The 15,930-nt window shown below is 39.0% G+C and overlaps 1 protein-coding gene and 1 pseudogene across 2 annotated transcripts in view; one reads left to right on the top strand and one right to left on the bottom strand.

The window, feature by feature from the left end:
- LOC101651647 (protein mago nashi homolog) overlaps positions 1–8,540 on the bottom strand; it is a 9,613-nt gene extending 1,073 nt beyond the window's left edge. Inside the window, exons 1-5 of one of the 2 annotated variants that reach the window (XR_006680360.1) lie at positions 8,405–8,540; positions 5,716–5,774; positions 2,929–3,039; positions 2,222–2,484; positions 784–871 (exon numbers count right to left, since the gene is read on the bottom strand). Coding sequence is in view for 1 of the 2 variants with exons in the window: in XM_004717664.2 (XP_004717721.1) it covers positions 789–871; positions 2,929–3,039; positions 5,716–5,774; positions 8,405–8,498 (347 nt within the window). In the remaining variant the exon portion in view is untranslated. Of the gene's footprint in view, positions 1–783; positions 872–2,221; positions 2,485–2,928; positions 3,040–5,715; positions 5,775–8,404 lie in introns of those variants that run through there. The other variant, XM_004717664.2, reaches the window with a different exon arrangement.
- A 1,984-nt stretch (positions 8,541–10,524) lies between these two features.
- On the top strand, positions 10,525–10,673 carry LOC115870553 (annotated as a pseudogene).
- The last annotated feature ends 5,257 nt before the right edge of the window (positions 10,674–15,930 follow it).

Genomic DNA, 15,930 nt, shown 5'->3' with positions numbered 1-15,930 from the left:
GCTAAAGTGCTTTGATGCATATTATGCAATTTCTGCCCCAAAGCTTTGCACGCCCACCATAGAGCATGAATGATACATCCTCCCCTGCTGTGGACTAAGTAACTAAATCAAAAGAATTATTTAAAACATTTGGTTGATCTTTGTGAACACAGGCTTTTGTATTCAAATTATTATGCATTCCTCTGGTCCTCTTATTCCTTAACAAGTATTCATAAAGCCCCTATTATATGTCAGGCACTATGCTGATTTTGGAGGTACACCAAGATTCTCATGGGGCCATACTCTAAACAGTAAGGCAGACAGATAATGTATGACAATTTAGTAAAGTGGACATTATGGGGACATTTCTGAGGCAAGGAAGTAGGAAGAAGACTTTTTAGATAAAGGTAATGTGCTACAAAGGCTCAAGGAAGGAGACCTTGGGAAGACATACTTAAGCTACACTGGATATTTCCCATTTCTTTCAAGTATTGAACACACGGAGGATTGGTATGAGATGAGACTGAAAAAGTACATACAGTTCAGTAGGGACATTTTTTTTCTTTTTTAATTCTTTGACACTATATCCATATTTTTATCAATAATTAAATTTAAATATTATATTTAATTACTGAATCAGTAAAATAGTCTACTAATTTATCTAGCAAACCAAAACCAAGCCTTAACAATATAAAAATTTATATGATTGGGTGACATTAAAATTATCTTAGCAAACAAATGGCCTATAGTCCAAGCATGAGTCTCAAAAATTATAAGTCAATTTGACAACAAATGCTGAACATACTTACTTTGACTGATTTACATCAATAAGGGAACCAATTTTGGATGTAGTAAAAGAAATGTGTTCATCTCCTATTACAATTTCAAGTTCCTAGGAAAGAAAAAGAGATCCAGCAATGTAGTTAATATAAAAATCCATTCCAGAAGCTATCTGTACCACTGCTAAAAAAAATAAAAGGTCTCAATTTTGGCTGCAAATTTTCTATCAAGTCATTGGATAAGATAAGAAACAATCTGTTATACATGAAATTATGTCTTTACAACAACATTCTGGTTGACTATTTCTGAGGACTACTCCGAACAGCAGAATAAACAGAGACGTGCTTCTCAGACTCCTCACACAACGGATTCTACTTAATGATGAGCGACATACTTAAGAACGGCATAGAAATGTTCCTAATGTCATGTCAGTAAACATCTAATGCATCACTTTGAAGTACAATGTTGTAAGACAACAGTTATATAGCCATAAATCTATTTTCAAATTAATATAGTATTTCCATTTGATAGGCTATACACATAAATTATTAATATTAACGATCACTTTAAGACATACTGTGTGTCACACTCTTGGTAGATAAGGGCTTTATCTACAGTCCCTGCAATCCCTACAATACAACTTTATTAACTTTTATTAAGGTTTAATTAACCTTTATTAACCTCATTTTACAAATCTGATACTGAGAACTCATAAAATACAAGGGAATAAATTAATATTTATAACCACTGACTGATAATGATGATGATGAAGATACCTCAACTGGCATCCTTGACTTTACAAAACAATTAAAATTAATAACAGAAAAATACAAAACATAAATGCCACTTGTTTTCCATATTATCTGCAAATCTATAACCATAACTTAAGAGGCTATGTCCGTAAGAAATTTTCAAGTTATATTGAAAAGTATCAAAACAAAAACAAATGCACTACCATAGCGTCAATCCAACTCCCAGTGACCCTAGAGGACAGTCGATCCGCTCCTTAGGGTTTATAAGACCAAAACTAGTATGGACGCAGACCACCTCATAATACTCTTGCAGAGCAACTAATGTGTTTGAACTGCCAAACCTGCAGTTAGGAGCCTGATGCCTAACCCACTAAGCCACCAAACTCAATGCTATTGAGCCGATTCCGACTCATACGAGTGAAAAATAGATGCCATAAAGACAGGCTGTGCAGTTTGTAATACACATCAAGAGATCAACTAATCAAGGCTCTCAAGCAATGACTTAATGATCATACTGGGAATTTCTGGTGCATGCTCAATCTTCTCCACTAACCACAAACACATCATCAAGTAAACAGCTAAAGCGCTGGCCTCTCTCTGAGGCTGCCACAATTGTTTGTTTTTAGTCTCTATGTGCATTGCAACCAACTGAATCTAAATTTATTTTTTTAAATGTTTACAATGTAAAAAGCAAGTATATTAGCTATTACCTTTGCTTTCCTACATAATGCTTCCTTAAAGAGAAGAGTTAAGTTACTGCTACAGTGTCAGCATCTGTTAGCTTTCTCCACATGTCTTCTAGTCAAAGAAGGTGACATAAGGTATAATCCTCAAGAACAGACAAAAGTGAAATTCAACGTGTCTTCCACAGTCGTGTCTCATTGCTCCAAGAGTTGAAAAGACCCAAGTCAGAAACCAAACTGTCTCTACGGGGTGAAATTAGGCCTTGAGAAACATCAGTTACTCTGAGGGACTATGAGAAGCAAAAAAACACAAACAAGAAACCAATCAAATTCTTCTTTAGGACATAAGACTTATAAAGGTTATAAATTTGAAGAAAGCAAACTTTATATAGTCAAGTCAAATCATAACTCTCCATTTGGCAAACAAGATATACTCACTCCCACTAAAAGCAGTTACCATACAATGGAAATGATTACGTGTAAAGACATCCTGATTGTGAATGGTGGCTATTGTAAAGACTATCCAGAACAAAGTCTAGATTTAGTGATGTATTTGACGCCTTTACTACTAGGAGGGAAAATGGAACATGAAGCTAATGAAATAAAATATTAATCTGAGGCTACTAAATAGAAAATGAAGATTTAATGAAGACTCATAAATACGTAAGATGCAACATAACAATTACATTAACAATTGTGAATATTTATGCATCTAAGAATTAGTAAACACAAACCTGTCGGCCAACCCTGTCAGGAGGTGGCCATAAAGCATCATCTTCTTTTGTAATTTCACTGTCATCAATAATTCTCTTCAGTTCTTCCATTACACTCTTGTGAACATAAGCCTAGAAGGGACAATAAAAGTTTTTTTGCATGTTTGCTCCCGCGACTCAGAAACATTGAAAAGGGCTTATAAGCCCTAATAGTAATCCAATATAATAAATATTATTATACTTCTTCTCATGACTAACCCCTTTTAATACCCTATATCCAATCTTTGAAACATGATGTCTTAAATCAGCAATCAATGATGATAGTGTATGGTCTATGAGGTAAAAAAGATATAAATATCAAGCATTTATCAGTTAGCTCTTTGAATTTTTTACACCTAATTTTGCATCTTTAATTTATATCCTATTAATTAATTATTTTAAATTCAAGCGGGATTCAAAATGTTCATGGAAAGATTCCATTATCTTTTAATTTTCTTTCTCCAAAAATTTTTAAAGGCCCCTTACAGTAAATTAAAAGACAAAATTAATTATAAGATTAATTTTAATATGTGAATATATAATAATATGGAACTTCAACTTCATATACCCGAACAACTGCTTTCATTGCTACAGATGCTGCAGTTATGTGTACTTGAAACTGAATTACTTTTCAATCTCAACGGGCTCCTTCTCATCAGGCTTAGATGCACAAACCTAAGTCAAAGGGTAGTGTTAAAAAATCATAGAAGCATTTAATAAGCAAAAATATCAAAATGGAAAGCTATCTTCCCTCCACGTCTATGTACTCTGAAGGCACACAGTGGTTCCATCTCGATTATTCTTCCCTGAGGAATTCTGTCCTCTGTGATTTACACCACATCCATTTTGGCATCCTCAAGAGCTTATATCACGTTCTTTTTATTCTATTAAGTTTGGGGAACAAAAAGTAGTCTGCAAGGGCAAGATTGGAGATGTAAGGTAGATGAGGTCAGATTTCCCAATTAAATCTCTGTAGGACAGCCTTGCCCTTGCTACCTTTGTAGAGGCATATAAGCGAGGAGTCAATGAAGTCCACGTGGAAGAGAAGTACACCAGCTTGTGGGTCCAAAAATGACAGTAACAAAATTCAAATATGATGAAAGACAAGTATCAGAGTTAAAATGTGGAAGGCTGTGCAGGACAGTGGGCGCCCCAAACCCATCTGCAGAGTACCTAGTCGGATTAAGCTGCTGGCAGATCCCCTTTAGCCACAGGCAAATATCTGGAACAGCCTTACTATCAAACATAAATCCTTTTAATGCTGATTATACTGGATCAAACCTGATACTTTGTCAGTTGGCCTTCCTCTAGACCCAATCTGAATTTGTTCTAGGTGCAAGGATCTCTTGCTCGTTCCATGACAAAAATTCCTTCCCTGGCTTTTAAAATATTGATGGCGGGCTTTTCTTTCTTGCTCAGAGTTGGTATTTTTATCTTTACATTACTATTGTTTTATCCTTACCACTTCATTTTTTGTTCTTTGGTGTTCCTCCTGGGTGTCCCAGTTTGTGAAGCACAGAAGGAGTGGATACATAGAGATAGTAACTGATGCAAGGGTTTGTAGTTGATTTAGGGGTTGGATGGGGGATAGGGAAGGTTAGGGGATTTGGGGAGTAAGCAATGAAGGCCAGTGGGGGAGGGAGTACTAGAATTCAATGTGATTACACAACTCATTTTAAAGGTGATTCATGGGGGGTAAAAAGAAAATTGACTGTGGTATTGATTGTACAATTCTTCTTGGCATGGCTAAACAATTGAACTGTATGATATGTGGATTATGTGCCAATAATACTGAGGAAAATAAAAAGATTTAAAGCCACCTAAGCAACAACAAAAAGAATGAACAGGTGCATTATTCTGATGGTGAAAAACCTGCTAAGTGCAACTTTCCTGGGCTTTTTCTCACCAACACTGATGTCCATTGTCTTAAAATGTCATTAGTATGCCCCCATGACTGTTCTGGGTCTTTGAGACAAAGCTATCAAAAGAGTACTCCTTTGGAATCCCAAAAAACCATTCACAATACCCTGCTGAGCTCAGCTCTCTGCCTTGAGTTAAAAGGCCCACACTACCCTTTAGAGTTCACTATTGTCATTGGGCCTTTATTTTTAAGGCACCCTTAACTACACTGAGATAAGTGTATTACGGAATGAATTGTCTATAGCCACCCAATAGTTGCACACACTTGTTGAAATACATTTTGTTTTGAATAAACTAATGCATGTATGAAGTGGAACCCTATAGCATCATTTTTTAATTAGTTTTATTGACCTATAATGAACACATCATACAATTCAATAGTTCAATCACATTAAGAAGAGTGTGTAATTGTCACCACAGTCACCTTTGGAACAGTTTCTTCCTCTTGTGCCCACTGGTGTTAACTCCCAATGTCCCCCATTCTCCCTTTCCAGGCAGCCAGGTAATTATTATTTCAGTTACTGTCGTCATAAATCCACTCATTGTGGCTTTCCTATATAGGAAAATATACAAAACTAGGAAAAAAATAAACAAACCATAAAAGGACCCAGCAATAATGATCATATAAAACAGAGCAAGTCTTCAATCTAAGAAACAGGAAAAGATATTAAAAATTCAGAATAAATCGAAAGTGGGTCCAGAAGGAGGTCTAATGACAAGGAGTTACATTCCAGTCTATGTAAAGCTTATAGCAATGTCCTTTGAGCAACCATCATACTTTTCTGAATTCGACATCTGGAAAATGGCTTATTAAAAGAAAAAAAGGAGGGGGGCTAAAAAAAATCTTACCTCTTTTCTGATCATGACATCATTTTTGTAATTGCTGTTGTTGGCATACCTAAGCTTTCCTGTGGGGAGTGGAAAAAGATAACATTTATAAGAGCAAAAACTGCTGAAAATGTAAATGAATTACTATTTCCTTCCTCCGAGTGTGACATCCCGGCAGCCTCATCTGTGTCAAAAGGAGAACTGCACTCCCTAGGGTTTCAATGGCTGATATTTTGGAAGTAGCCTGCTAGGACTTTCTTCTGAGAAGCTTCTGGGTAAACCCAGAGCACCAAACTTTGAGTTAGTAGCTAGCACTGTTAACATGAGTCAGAATCAACTTGGAGGCAACTGCTAATATTTTTACTTTGGTAATATCCTTTCCTATACTATACATTGCGAGGATCATTTATCAGGCCCATTCTATGTTATGAACTAGAAAAGAAATCTGAAGATGTAATTAACATTTCCTTTTAAGTTAATGTTATACATCTGCATTGGGACTAAGCGCTTTACGTATTTCAGAGCATCTTCTAATCTGTAAAATAATCCTAAGAAGTAGGTTTTATTATCCCTATTCATTAGTGAGAAAGCAATTCTCTAACTGGTCCAAAATCACACATGACTCCTATCTAAATCTACTTTCTTCCAATACGCCTGCTCTTTTCACTGCTCCATGATGCTTTAATTACTTTCCTTCAAATTAATATACATAAATTCCAGCAAGACTTGTGCTTAAGTACTAACTATGACTACTTATAAGCTTACACACAGTGTTCTGGTTCTGAATAAAGATGGTCAGTTTAACAGGTGACATATCTGATATTAAAGCATCATTTCTGTTATATAAACACATTCTCTTCAAGAACCAATTTTCCAGGCACAGATATAAAATGGTCATATTGTTCTAAAATAATAAAGTACCCTAGAGCAATAGGTTTAGTCGGGTTTTGGTTAATGAGGTGTACACTTTAGGTATCATCTTTGTGATTACAATTGATAAATGAATATAGAACAGTATGGCAACAACAAAAAAAGGATTAAACTGTCAAGGTACACAATGTCCCTGATAAGGTTAGTAAGGTTAGGATACCTTAAATGGCATTCACAGGCATGGAATGAAAATAACTTCCCGTAAGAAAAACACAGAACTCAGGTACAGGAGAGGGCTGCAAAGAGTTTGTAGAGAAATTCTATTTTCCCACAGACTCTTTAAAGCCTCCTCATACTTAGCTCCATAAAACCAAATTTAGAAGATCCATGGGAGGGCAAAAGGAAAATAAGGTGATTTCAGTTCTCAAAAAACTGTATGTCTGTACTCATTGCTAATGAGTCAAGTCTGACTCCAAGTGACCCTACAGAGCAGAGTAGAATGGCCCCGCTGGGGTTCTGAGGCCGTAAATCTTTACTAACGTAGAAAGTCTCATCTTTCTCCCATGCAGCTGGTGGTGGTTTCTAACTGCTGACGTTGTGGTTAGCAGCCCAAAGGTATAACAACCTGCCACCAGGGCTCTTTTTATGTCCAAAGTTACCATGAATTTCCAACAGAAATACTTCCCTCTGCCTAGTACGTGGTCTTATCATGCTCTTAATAGAATTCTGTGCAAAGCATGAAGACAGAGCTTAATATCTATCTACGCTGCTTTTAATGGTAAGTTTCATGTCTGTTTCTCCTACTCAGACAACTCTTTGAGGGAAAATAAAGAATCTTACACATTAATGTACCCTTAATTTTATATTTCCATTTTCCCAGCACCTAACATAAATCTGTCTAGTTGAACTGTCCATGTTGCAAGAGAATAGAATTCAATATGAGAACAAGATGCAGCAGGGGGCTTCTTCACCTTCCCTTGGGCCCTTGCTGTTCCCCCAGTCTGACTGCCTTTTTACCTCACACCTAACCTTATTTCAAGATTCACGACCCCTGGTGACACAGTGGCTTAGGCGCTGGGCTGCTAACTATAAAGTCAGCAGTTCAAACCTACCACTATCTGCACAAGAGAAAGATAAGGCTGTCTGCTCCAATAAATATTTAGACCCTCGGAAACCCCAATAAATAATAAAGACCGCTATACGTCAGAATCGACTTGTTGGCAATGATTTTGCTCTTTAGTTATTTCGAAATGCGGCTTAAATGTCACGTCCTCTAGTAAGTTTTCAAGAATTCCCTATGGTAGAATTAATTGCTCCCCCGTTTTGCACTCCCGATGCATTCTGTGGCATTTAAGCACCTAAAGACTCGTGTTTACGGTCGGCCTAAACCCTGCAGACCTGCCTTATCTGTCCTTCTACACAAGCTGCCTTACATACACTGGATGAATGACTATAAATGAATGGGGAGTCCGAAAGTTACTGGACACCCCAAGATTTGTAATCATCCACTGTTTGGTGGGGGTGTTGAAATAACGCGACAATATTGGGTCTTAAAAGTAGATGTCCAAAAAAAACCCAAAGTAAATGGCCTTACGATGCCGCCTTCGGTGCACTGATCGCTGGATGGTTCAACTTTTGTCAGTATGTAACAGACATAGCTTTACTGAATAAACCAACCGATGATAGTTACTTGCAGAACGAGTTTGGGTCCCCGAGGTTTAAAGCGCCTACAGATGTGGGCTGAAACGACAGCCCGTCCTCTCTCGAGCCCGCCTCCGTCTCCGCAGCGGCCTCGCCTCCCTGTTCCCAACCCCGCGGAAAAGCGGCCGCTCGTGCTCACCGTCTGGTCGGAATTCGAACTCCAGGAACTCGTGTCCAAACTTGCCCTTGTGCCCTACATAGTAGCGCAGGTAGAAGTCGCTGGCCATAGACATCTTTGTGCCCGACCGGCTCGCCCACGGCCCAGGCAACGTGCCGTCCGGCGCCTGGAAGTGACGTAAGGCCGCTCCGTAATAGCGCGTCACGGTACACGGGGACGACGCTTCCGCTTCCGCTTCCGCTTCCGCTTCCGGGTTCTCCGAGGAATGTGCGTGAGAGGAGGGGACCAGGGAGGGGCTGAGCTGGGAGGGTGAGCGGCGCTTTAAAATACAGTTTGTGACTCCATTGTGCTAGCGGAGGCGGGTGCGTGGAAAACTTAACATTTTTGTGGGGCTTTAGAACTAAGATTTACAAATCGGTGTTTCGTTTTCGGTTATTATATTCTTGTGGCGAAATACTTAGTGTGGTCTGTGTGTGGCAAAATTAAAATCAGCCAAATGTTTCAGTGCCCTGCGATTAAACCCAGTTGACTCCTTGGTGATACTTTGAGAGCGAGAGTTTTTCAGCGCCTGTTGGAGGCTGCTAATCCACATCATTTTGTCACTGAACATTCTGTTCAGTTCATCCTTCTACCTTATCCATAACGACGCTGTATTAAAAAAAATCATCTCTAAATACTTTCTACCATTAAATAGGCTTTTTCTGCAACATTACAGGAAACGAAAAGCCCCTTTTCCCCATCTGCAGTAAAGATGGAATAGAAAATATACCTCATGAACGTGTGAATCTATAGAAATGGAGATGCTCCTAGTTTATGTTGGATTATGTTTCCTCAGAAAGATAGGAATCCCTACCCTGGACTTGAGACTGTAACCCTGTAAAAGTGGTTTTGGATTTTGGTTTTCGTGGTGGAATTGTCAGTTAGTGTCAGGACTATCAGGGTAGCAGAAATCCCAATCCTGTATTGCTGCCTTGACGGGGAACGTCACAGACAGAGCTTCACACTTGTGTATAACCTGTGGTGATACATTTACAAACAGTAAATAAATAACACCAAGTATTGCTGGCAGGGACAGTAAACAAATAACACCAAGTACTGCTAACAGGACTGCCTTCATAAGATTAGCCATTTGAAGATTTTTTTTTTTAATCTTCAAAAGATTAGCCATTTGAAGAAGTTTTTTTAAAATCATTTTATTGGGGGCTCGTACAACACTTATCACAATCCATACATCAATTGAATCAGGCATGTTTGTACATATGTTGCCTTCATTCTTTTCTAGACATTTACTTTCTATTGAGCCCTTGGTATCATCTACTCTTCGCTCCCCCCCGCCCCCTGCCCAACCCTCATAACCCCCTGATAGATTGTACATTGTTATTATTGAAAAATATTTTTAATCGTTTTATTAGGGGCTCATAGAACTCTTATCACAATCGATACATACATCAATTGTGTAAAGCACAAGTTGGTGGTGGTTTTGTTTTTTTCTCTCTCTCATGACAGTCCTTGGGTGGTGTATGCAAACATTAATGCTAAAAGTTGGAGGCTCCACTCCAACCAAAGGGTGTTGGGATAAAGATATGGTGATTTAATTCTTTAAAAAGCAGCCGTTGAAAATCCTACAGGGCATAGTTCTACCCGGACCGTGGGGTCTCATGAGTTGGCATCAACTCCAGGAAGACTGGTAAGTCTCAGTGGCAGTCCCATTAGGGGGCTTCCCCCCCCCCCTGTTTCGGGGAGATAGGTAAAGATAAAACCAAGAATCCTAGTGGCAGACCCAGGATGCATCCACTTCTGTTCTATGATTTCTAACAGGGGACTTTCCTCTTTGAACAATGAGTACTGTTTATCAGTCAGAAACTACACCAAAACCCCAAGCACTGTCGTCCAGCCCATGCCGACTCATAGTGACCTTATAGGACAGGCTGGAACTGCACTTGTGAATTTCCGAGACTATCTTTAAGGCAGTAGGAAGCCCAGGCTTTCTCCCTCAGAGCGGCTGGTGACCTCAGAGTTAGCAGCCCAACATAAGCACACAAAATTGAAGGAATTCATCGGAGGCAGAGTTTGAACTTTTGAAAGTCACACTGAAACAAAAACTCTTTGATAGTCATGGTATAGAAGCAGCGTTGTTTTTCATTGTTTCTCGGCCTTTTGGCTAAGATCAAGTGTAGAGCGTTTCTAATATTAAAAATTCATGCTATATTCATTCTTTAAAGGTTCAACTCTAGTGGCGTGCAGAGTTTTGGTAATTTGACTTATCCAGTAACGATTGAACTCACACTTCTCAGCAGATTACGTTAATCTGAGAAGTGAACAAACCGTTCAGTGTGGAGTAGTTTTGAGGGACAAGAGAAGATCAGTGAACTTCTGCATCATCTGTTGTTCAAATATTATTGATCACCTTTCTGTTATCAATAGAGTCATTCTATTAAATTAACCCCGAGCTTTCATGGTGATTTTATAAGGTGAGAAGTACAAAGAACACCTAAGCGTTAATCTCCATACTGCCCCTACCTAAAATCTGGGGAATCACTGCCTTTAAGCCTCTATGTTCATCAACCAAGTGGGTACAGAATAATGTCTTTTCCAAATTCACAGAATTGTTAAAAGGAACCAACCAGAGAGCATATGTAAAATAGGCTTTGAAAAGTATGAAACAATGCATGTTCTATATGCCAGAAACAGTGGAGAAGATAAATAAAAAGAACTGTTTGTGTTTATAGGCTTGGAAAGAAAACAAACATGTAGATAAAAATTAGCACAAAAGAGCAATTGTTATGACAAAAAATATGTTAAAATGCTGGTTGTACAAGAACAGAAGCAAATCATTCTATCAAGGAGTAGGTGAAGTTGAAGAAATATAAATACTGGAAAAGTTTATGAAAAGAGGGATATTTGAATTGAACCTTGGCAAATGTTCAGTGGGATGGAAAAGCATTCCAGGCATAAAATTCCCTCAGCAGTTAGTGGTGTGAAATGTCAAGTATGCTTTGGGAATCAGTACAAAGCTAGAATATAAGATTCTTGGAAGTGGAATGACTAGAAAGGCAGACTGGTCCAGGTAAGTTTGGGCCTTATAAATATGGTATTATTTATTGCATAACTGTTAATAAGACAAACTACTCTCTCCTTCACTATAGGCCACCATTATGGAAATAGGTAAGAAACATAAAGCACCTTCCCTTACCCCAAGGGTGGTACTGTTCTCATTGGCCCAGGACTCTGAAAGGTGTCCAGGGTTGTGAGGCTATCAGTTTTAAAACTTAGAATGTCTGAAGTAAACCAGGAGGATTTGGCCCCAGACTTAGAAGAAAAATCCACACCGAATTTTGACCCAAATATTCCATTACAGCTGTTAGTTGCCGTCACCATTAACAAAGGAATGAAAAGCACTGGCTGGTTCTGCGCCATCCCAAAATAAGGTTGTGCTAGAACTTCCGCGGACACACAGTTTCCATTGGCTGCTTTGCAGATGTCGACTGCCAGACCGTAGTTCCTAGTCCGTCTAAATCTGAAAGCTCCACTGAAACCTGTTTAGCATCATAACAACTCGAAAGCCTCTACTGAGAGACAGGTGGTGGTTGCATATGAGGTGTATTGTCCAGGAACTAACGGGGAAAGAATTCTATCCCTGGACCACCGATAAATACCCACGGAAGACCTTCGTGTCTCTGAAGATGCAGGCCATGCTTCTGGTTTGTTTTTGGGGGAAATATGAATTTATAGCTACTTAATATCATATTTTAAATCATTTTACAAGACCAAAATATTTATCATTTGAATCATAATTGCAAAGTGATAAAGAGTTTGTGTTTCAGCATCTTCTTGGATATTCTACAGCAGTGGTGTGGAACTGTTCTGGGTGGCTGCTTATCACTCTAATACAAGTAGGAACTAAGGAACTGAATTTTTATATTGATATATGATTAAATTTTATTGTCACTACATTGGAGAAGACTTATGTTGGTTTTGTATACATTTTGACTTGGGCTCCCAGTAGTGAAAATGTCTTATGGTTGTTTCTTAGTGTCAGTGGTCCTAGGCTTCCAATTAGAGCGCACTCCCTGACAGCACCCCAGTTTCCTACGACAACAGATGTTTGGGCTGCAGAGGTGGCACCAAATGAAGCCTTTTCTTCCAACTACTGATTCTACTTTTGCTAATACAACCTACCTGTGTCTGGCTTCCATGTACCCTTACAATATAGCTAAGAAGAAAACATTTTATTCTCAGTTTCACTTGAAATTGAGGCACAATGATTTAACCAAGCACATAATATTCATTGACAAAAATCATGATTTTCCACAAAAGGTTTTCAGAGTGTAATACTTTCAACCTCACGGTGACTTGTCAACTCAGTGGGTGGTGTTCAGAAATGGTTCTTTCTTATAATTGTTGGTTTAATATTTAAAATGCCCTGCTGATTTTTCCTACATCTTCCTTTGACTTCTCTTTCTGGTCCCCATACTTTTTTCTTTCTTTTTCCCTCTGTCTTGATAACATTAAGTAATTGGAGTTAATCTAAAATTTTCAAGACAGAATCCTGGCTGCACAGTGGTTAAAGGCCTTGACTACTAACCCAGCCTATTTCCAATCTTCAGAAACCTCTTCTAATTTTACTGTAATAAACAACCTCACTATGGAGACTCACTCATGGAGTCTGTTCCACCTCAGAGTGACCATACGGGACACAGTAGAACTTCCCCTGTGAGTTTCTGAGACGATAACCCTTTGCAGTGGTTCCCACGCTTCCTCATGCCGCGACCCTTTCATACAGTTCCTCATGTGGTGGTGACCTCCCAACCATAACATTGTTTTCGTTGCTACTTCTTAACTGTAATTTTGCTTCTGTTATGAATCGGGCAAGCCCTGTGAAAGGATCGTTCAACCCCCAAAGGGGTCACGACTCACAGGTTGAGAACTGCTGCTTTATAGGAATAGACAGGCTCATCAATAGAAATGATTATATGATAGCCTTTTATTTTCATGTGCTCATTTTCTCAGCAACTTTTGAACAGGTTTACTTTTTATACTTACAGAACAGTTGCTAAGGGCTAGAACAGTAAGCTGAGACTAGTTTATGGTGTAACAGTGCTCTAAGATGGTTTAACTTTTTATTTACTTCTTTTTAATGTCAGAATAGTATGGTGTAATTCACTATCCATCTCATTGCTTTTCCCTTCTTTTTCTTCATAATATATTTCCTTTGGACTTTTAACCATAGCATTACTTATCCATCAATGATATTATTTTTAATAAGAGAACCTCTAAAAGTTTCCACACTATTGTTTCTCAGATAAATTCATGCATAATGAGCATTCAAAGCTATTTCTAGATTATCATGATATGATTATATATTTAATTTCATTGTTAAAATTAAGAATTTCCTCCAGCATACAATTACAGATGCATCTAACACATTCATGACCACTCTCATGTTTAGCAAAAGTAAAAGTCTGTTAAATTAAGCTTAATAGATTACCCCAAATTTCCGTTTCATCTACTATCTGTTTACTTCTTTAAATGAGTAATGGTAAAGAAAAATTATTAAAGCCCAGCTTTAATTAAGAAAATTGTATCAACCAACTCTTTAATATAAAGATCACTATTATCCAATTAGAAAAACAAAATGCCTAAATCTCACATGCAATTCACCAGTACTCTGCATGAGTATAATTGAGAATTACTGATTGATTATTCCATTCAATAATAATGTCAAATTCCCATTGTAACACTGTATCCAGGTAGAGCTGGAAGTCTGAACAATAAAGCTTTGTGATTGTTAGTTGGACTCTGTAGGTGTAATCAAAGCAACAAACATACTTTTAGCCTAGATTACATTTTATTCCCTTAAGTATTCATGGAAATACCTAATATGACTGGCAGACCAGATATGCCAGAATGATAACCGGAGAATTCAGACCTCTCTCCCTTTTGGAAAAAGCCTGGCCAACTGATGAAAAGACGACATTTCCTGAGAATAAGCAACTGCTGTATCCAATTTTCCAGGCCCATGTCCAGAAGCCACCACTTGACTGTCAATGTGTTATGCTGTGGTGCCTCAGGTGTTGCTGTGATGCCGGAAGCTCTGCCACCTGTATTTCAAATAACAGCAAGGTCCTGCAAGGTGAACAGGTTTCAGCAGAGCTTCCATATTAAATAGACTACATAGAAAGAATTACACTTAAGATGAATCAGCCACTAAAAACCTTAGGAACGATCATATCAGATCGACTAAAACTTTATAAATAACATTAGACCACTGTCAGATGTCGTGCTGGAAGATGGGCACCTCAGGTCAAAAGTCGCTCAAAAGACCACTAAGGAAGAGCTGCCTTCTCAAAGTAGAGTGGACCATAATGACGATGGAGCAGAGCTTTGGGGACCTTCATTTGCTGCTGAGGCACAACTCAAAATGAGGAGAGCCAGCTGTTAACACTGATTATCAGAAAGTGGAATCTACAAAGTATGAAGTGGGACAACGAGGAGTCAGAAACAGAATGGGACACAGAGCGATCAATCTCTTCAGCATGAGTGATCTGAAATGGATTGTGTGGGCTGTCTTGAATCAGACCATTAGATGGTTTACTATGCCGAGAGTGACAGCCACACAAGGAGTGGTGCTGGGTTCTTCATCAAAAAGAACATTTCATGATTGATCTTGAAGCACAATGCTATCTGTGATGGGATACTATTTATACGCTTACCAGGAAGTACACTTACTACAATGATTATTCAAATTTACCCACTATTGAAGCTAACCATGAAGAAACAAGAATTCTACCAACTTCAGCTTGAAATTGATCCAACATGCAATCAAGCTGTATTGATAATTATTGGTGATTGGAACACTATGAGTTGGAACTGACGTGATGGCCCCTAACAACCGCAACATGCCCAAAAAGCAAATGCAATTCATGACTCCAACTCCAGCAACCCCTTATAATGTTACAGGAGCAGATGGCCTCCTCTTTGCCCTGCTGAGGGGCTTCTGTCCTCACATAACCCACTATACGACCCAACAGAGAACACACTATACCACCCAACACAGAACCCACTCTACCACTCAACACAGAACCCACTATACCACCCAACTCAGAACCCTCTATACCACCCAACTCATAACCCACTCTACCACCCAACACAGAATCCACTCTACCACCCAACTCAGAACCCACTGTGCCACCCAACACAGAACCCACTCTGTACCACTGAACACAGAACCCACTCTATCACCCAACACAGAACCCACTGTACCACCCAACTCAGAACCCACTCTACCACCCAACACAGAACCCTCTATACCACCCAACACAGAACCCACTGTACCACCCAACTCAGAACCCACTCTACCACCCAACACAGAACCCTCTATACCACCCAACACAGAACCCACTCTACCACCCAACTCAGAACCCACTCTACCACCCAACACAGAACCCACTATACCACCCAAAACAGAACCCACTCTACCACCCAAGTCAGAACCCACTCTACCACCCAACACAGAACCCACTATACCACCCAACACAGAACCCACT

Source organism: Echinops telfairi, unplaced genomic scaffold, assembly GCF_000313985.2.
Source record: "Echinops telfairi isolate 266 unplaced genomic scaffold, ASM31398v2 ScPeMD7_1957;HRSCAF=2489, whole genome shotgun sequence".
Taxonomy (NCBI): Eukaryota; Metazoa; Chordata; class Mammalia; order Afrosoricida; family Tenrecidae; genus Echinops; species Echinops telfairi.
Note: the sequence above shows the minus strand (reverse complement) of the source record. Positions and strands in the feature narration are given on the sequence as shown.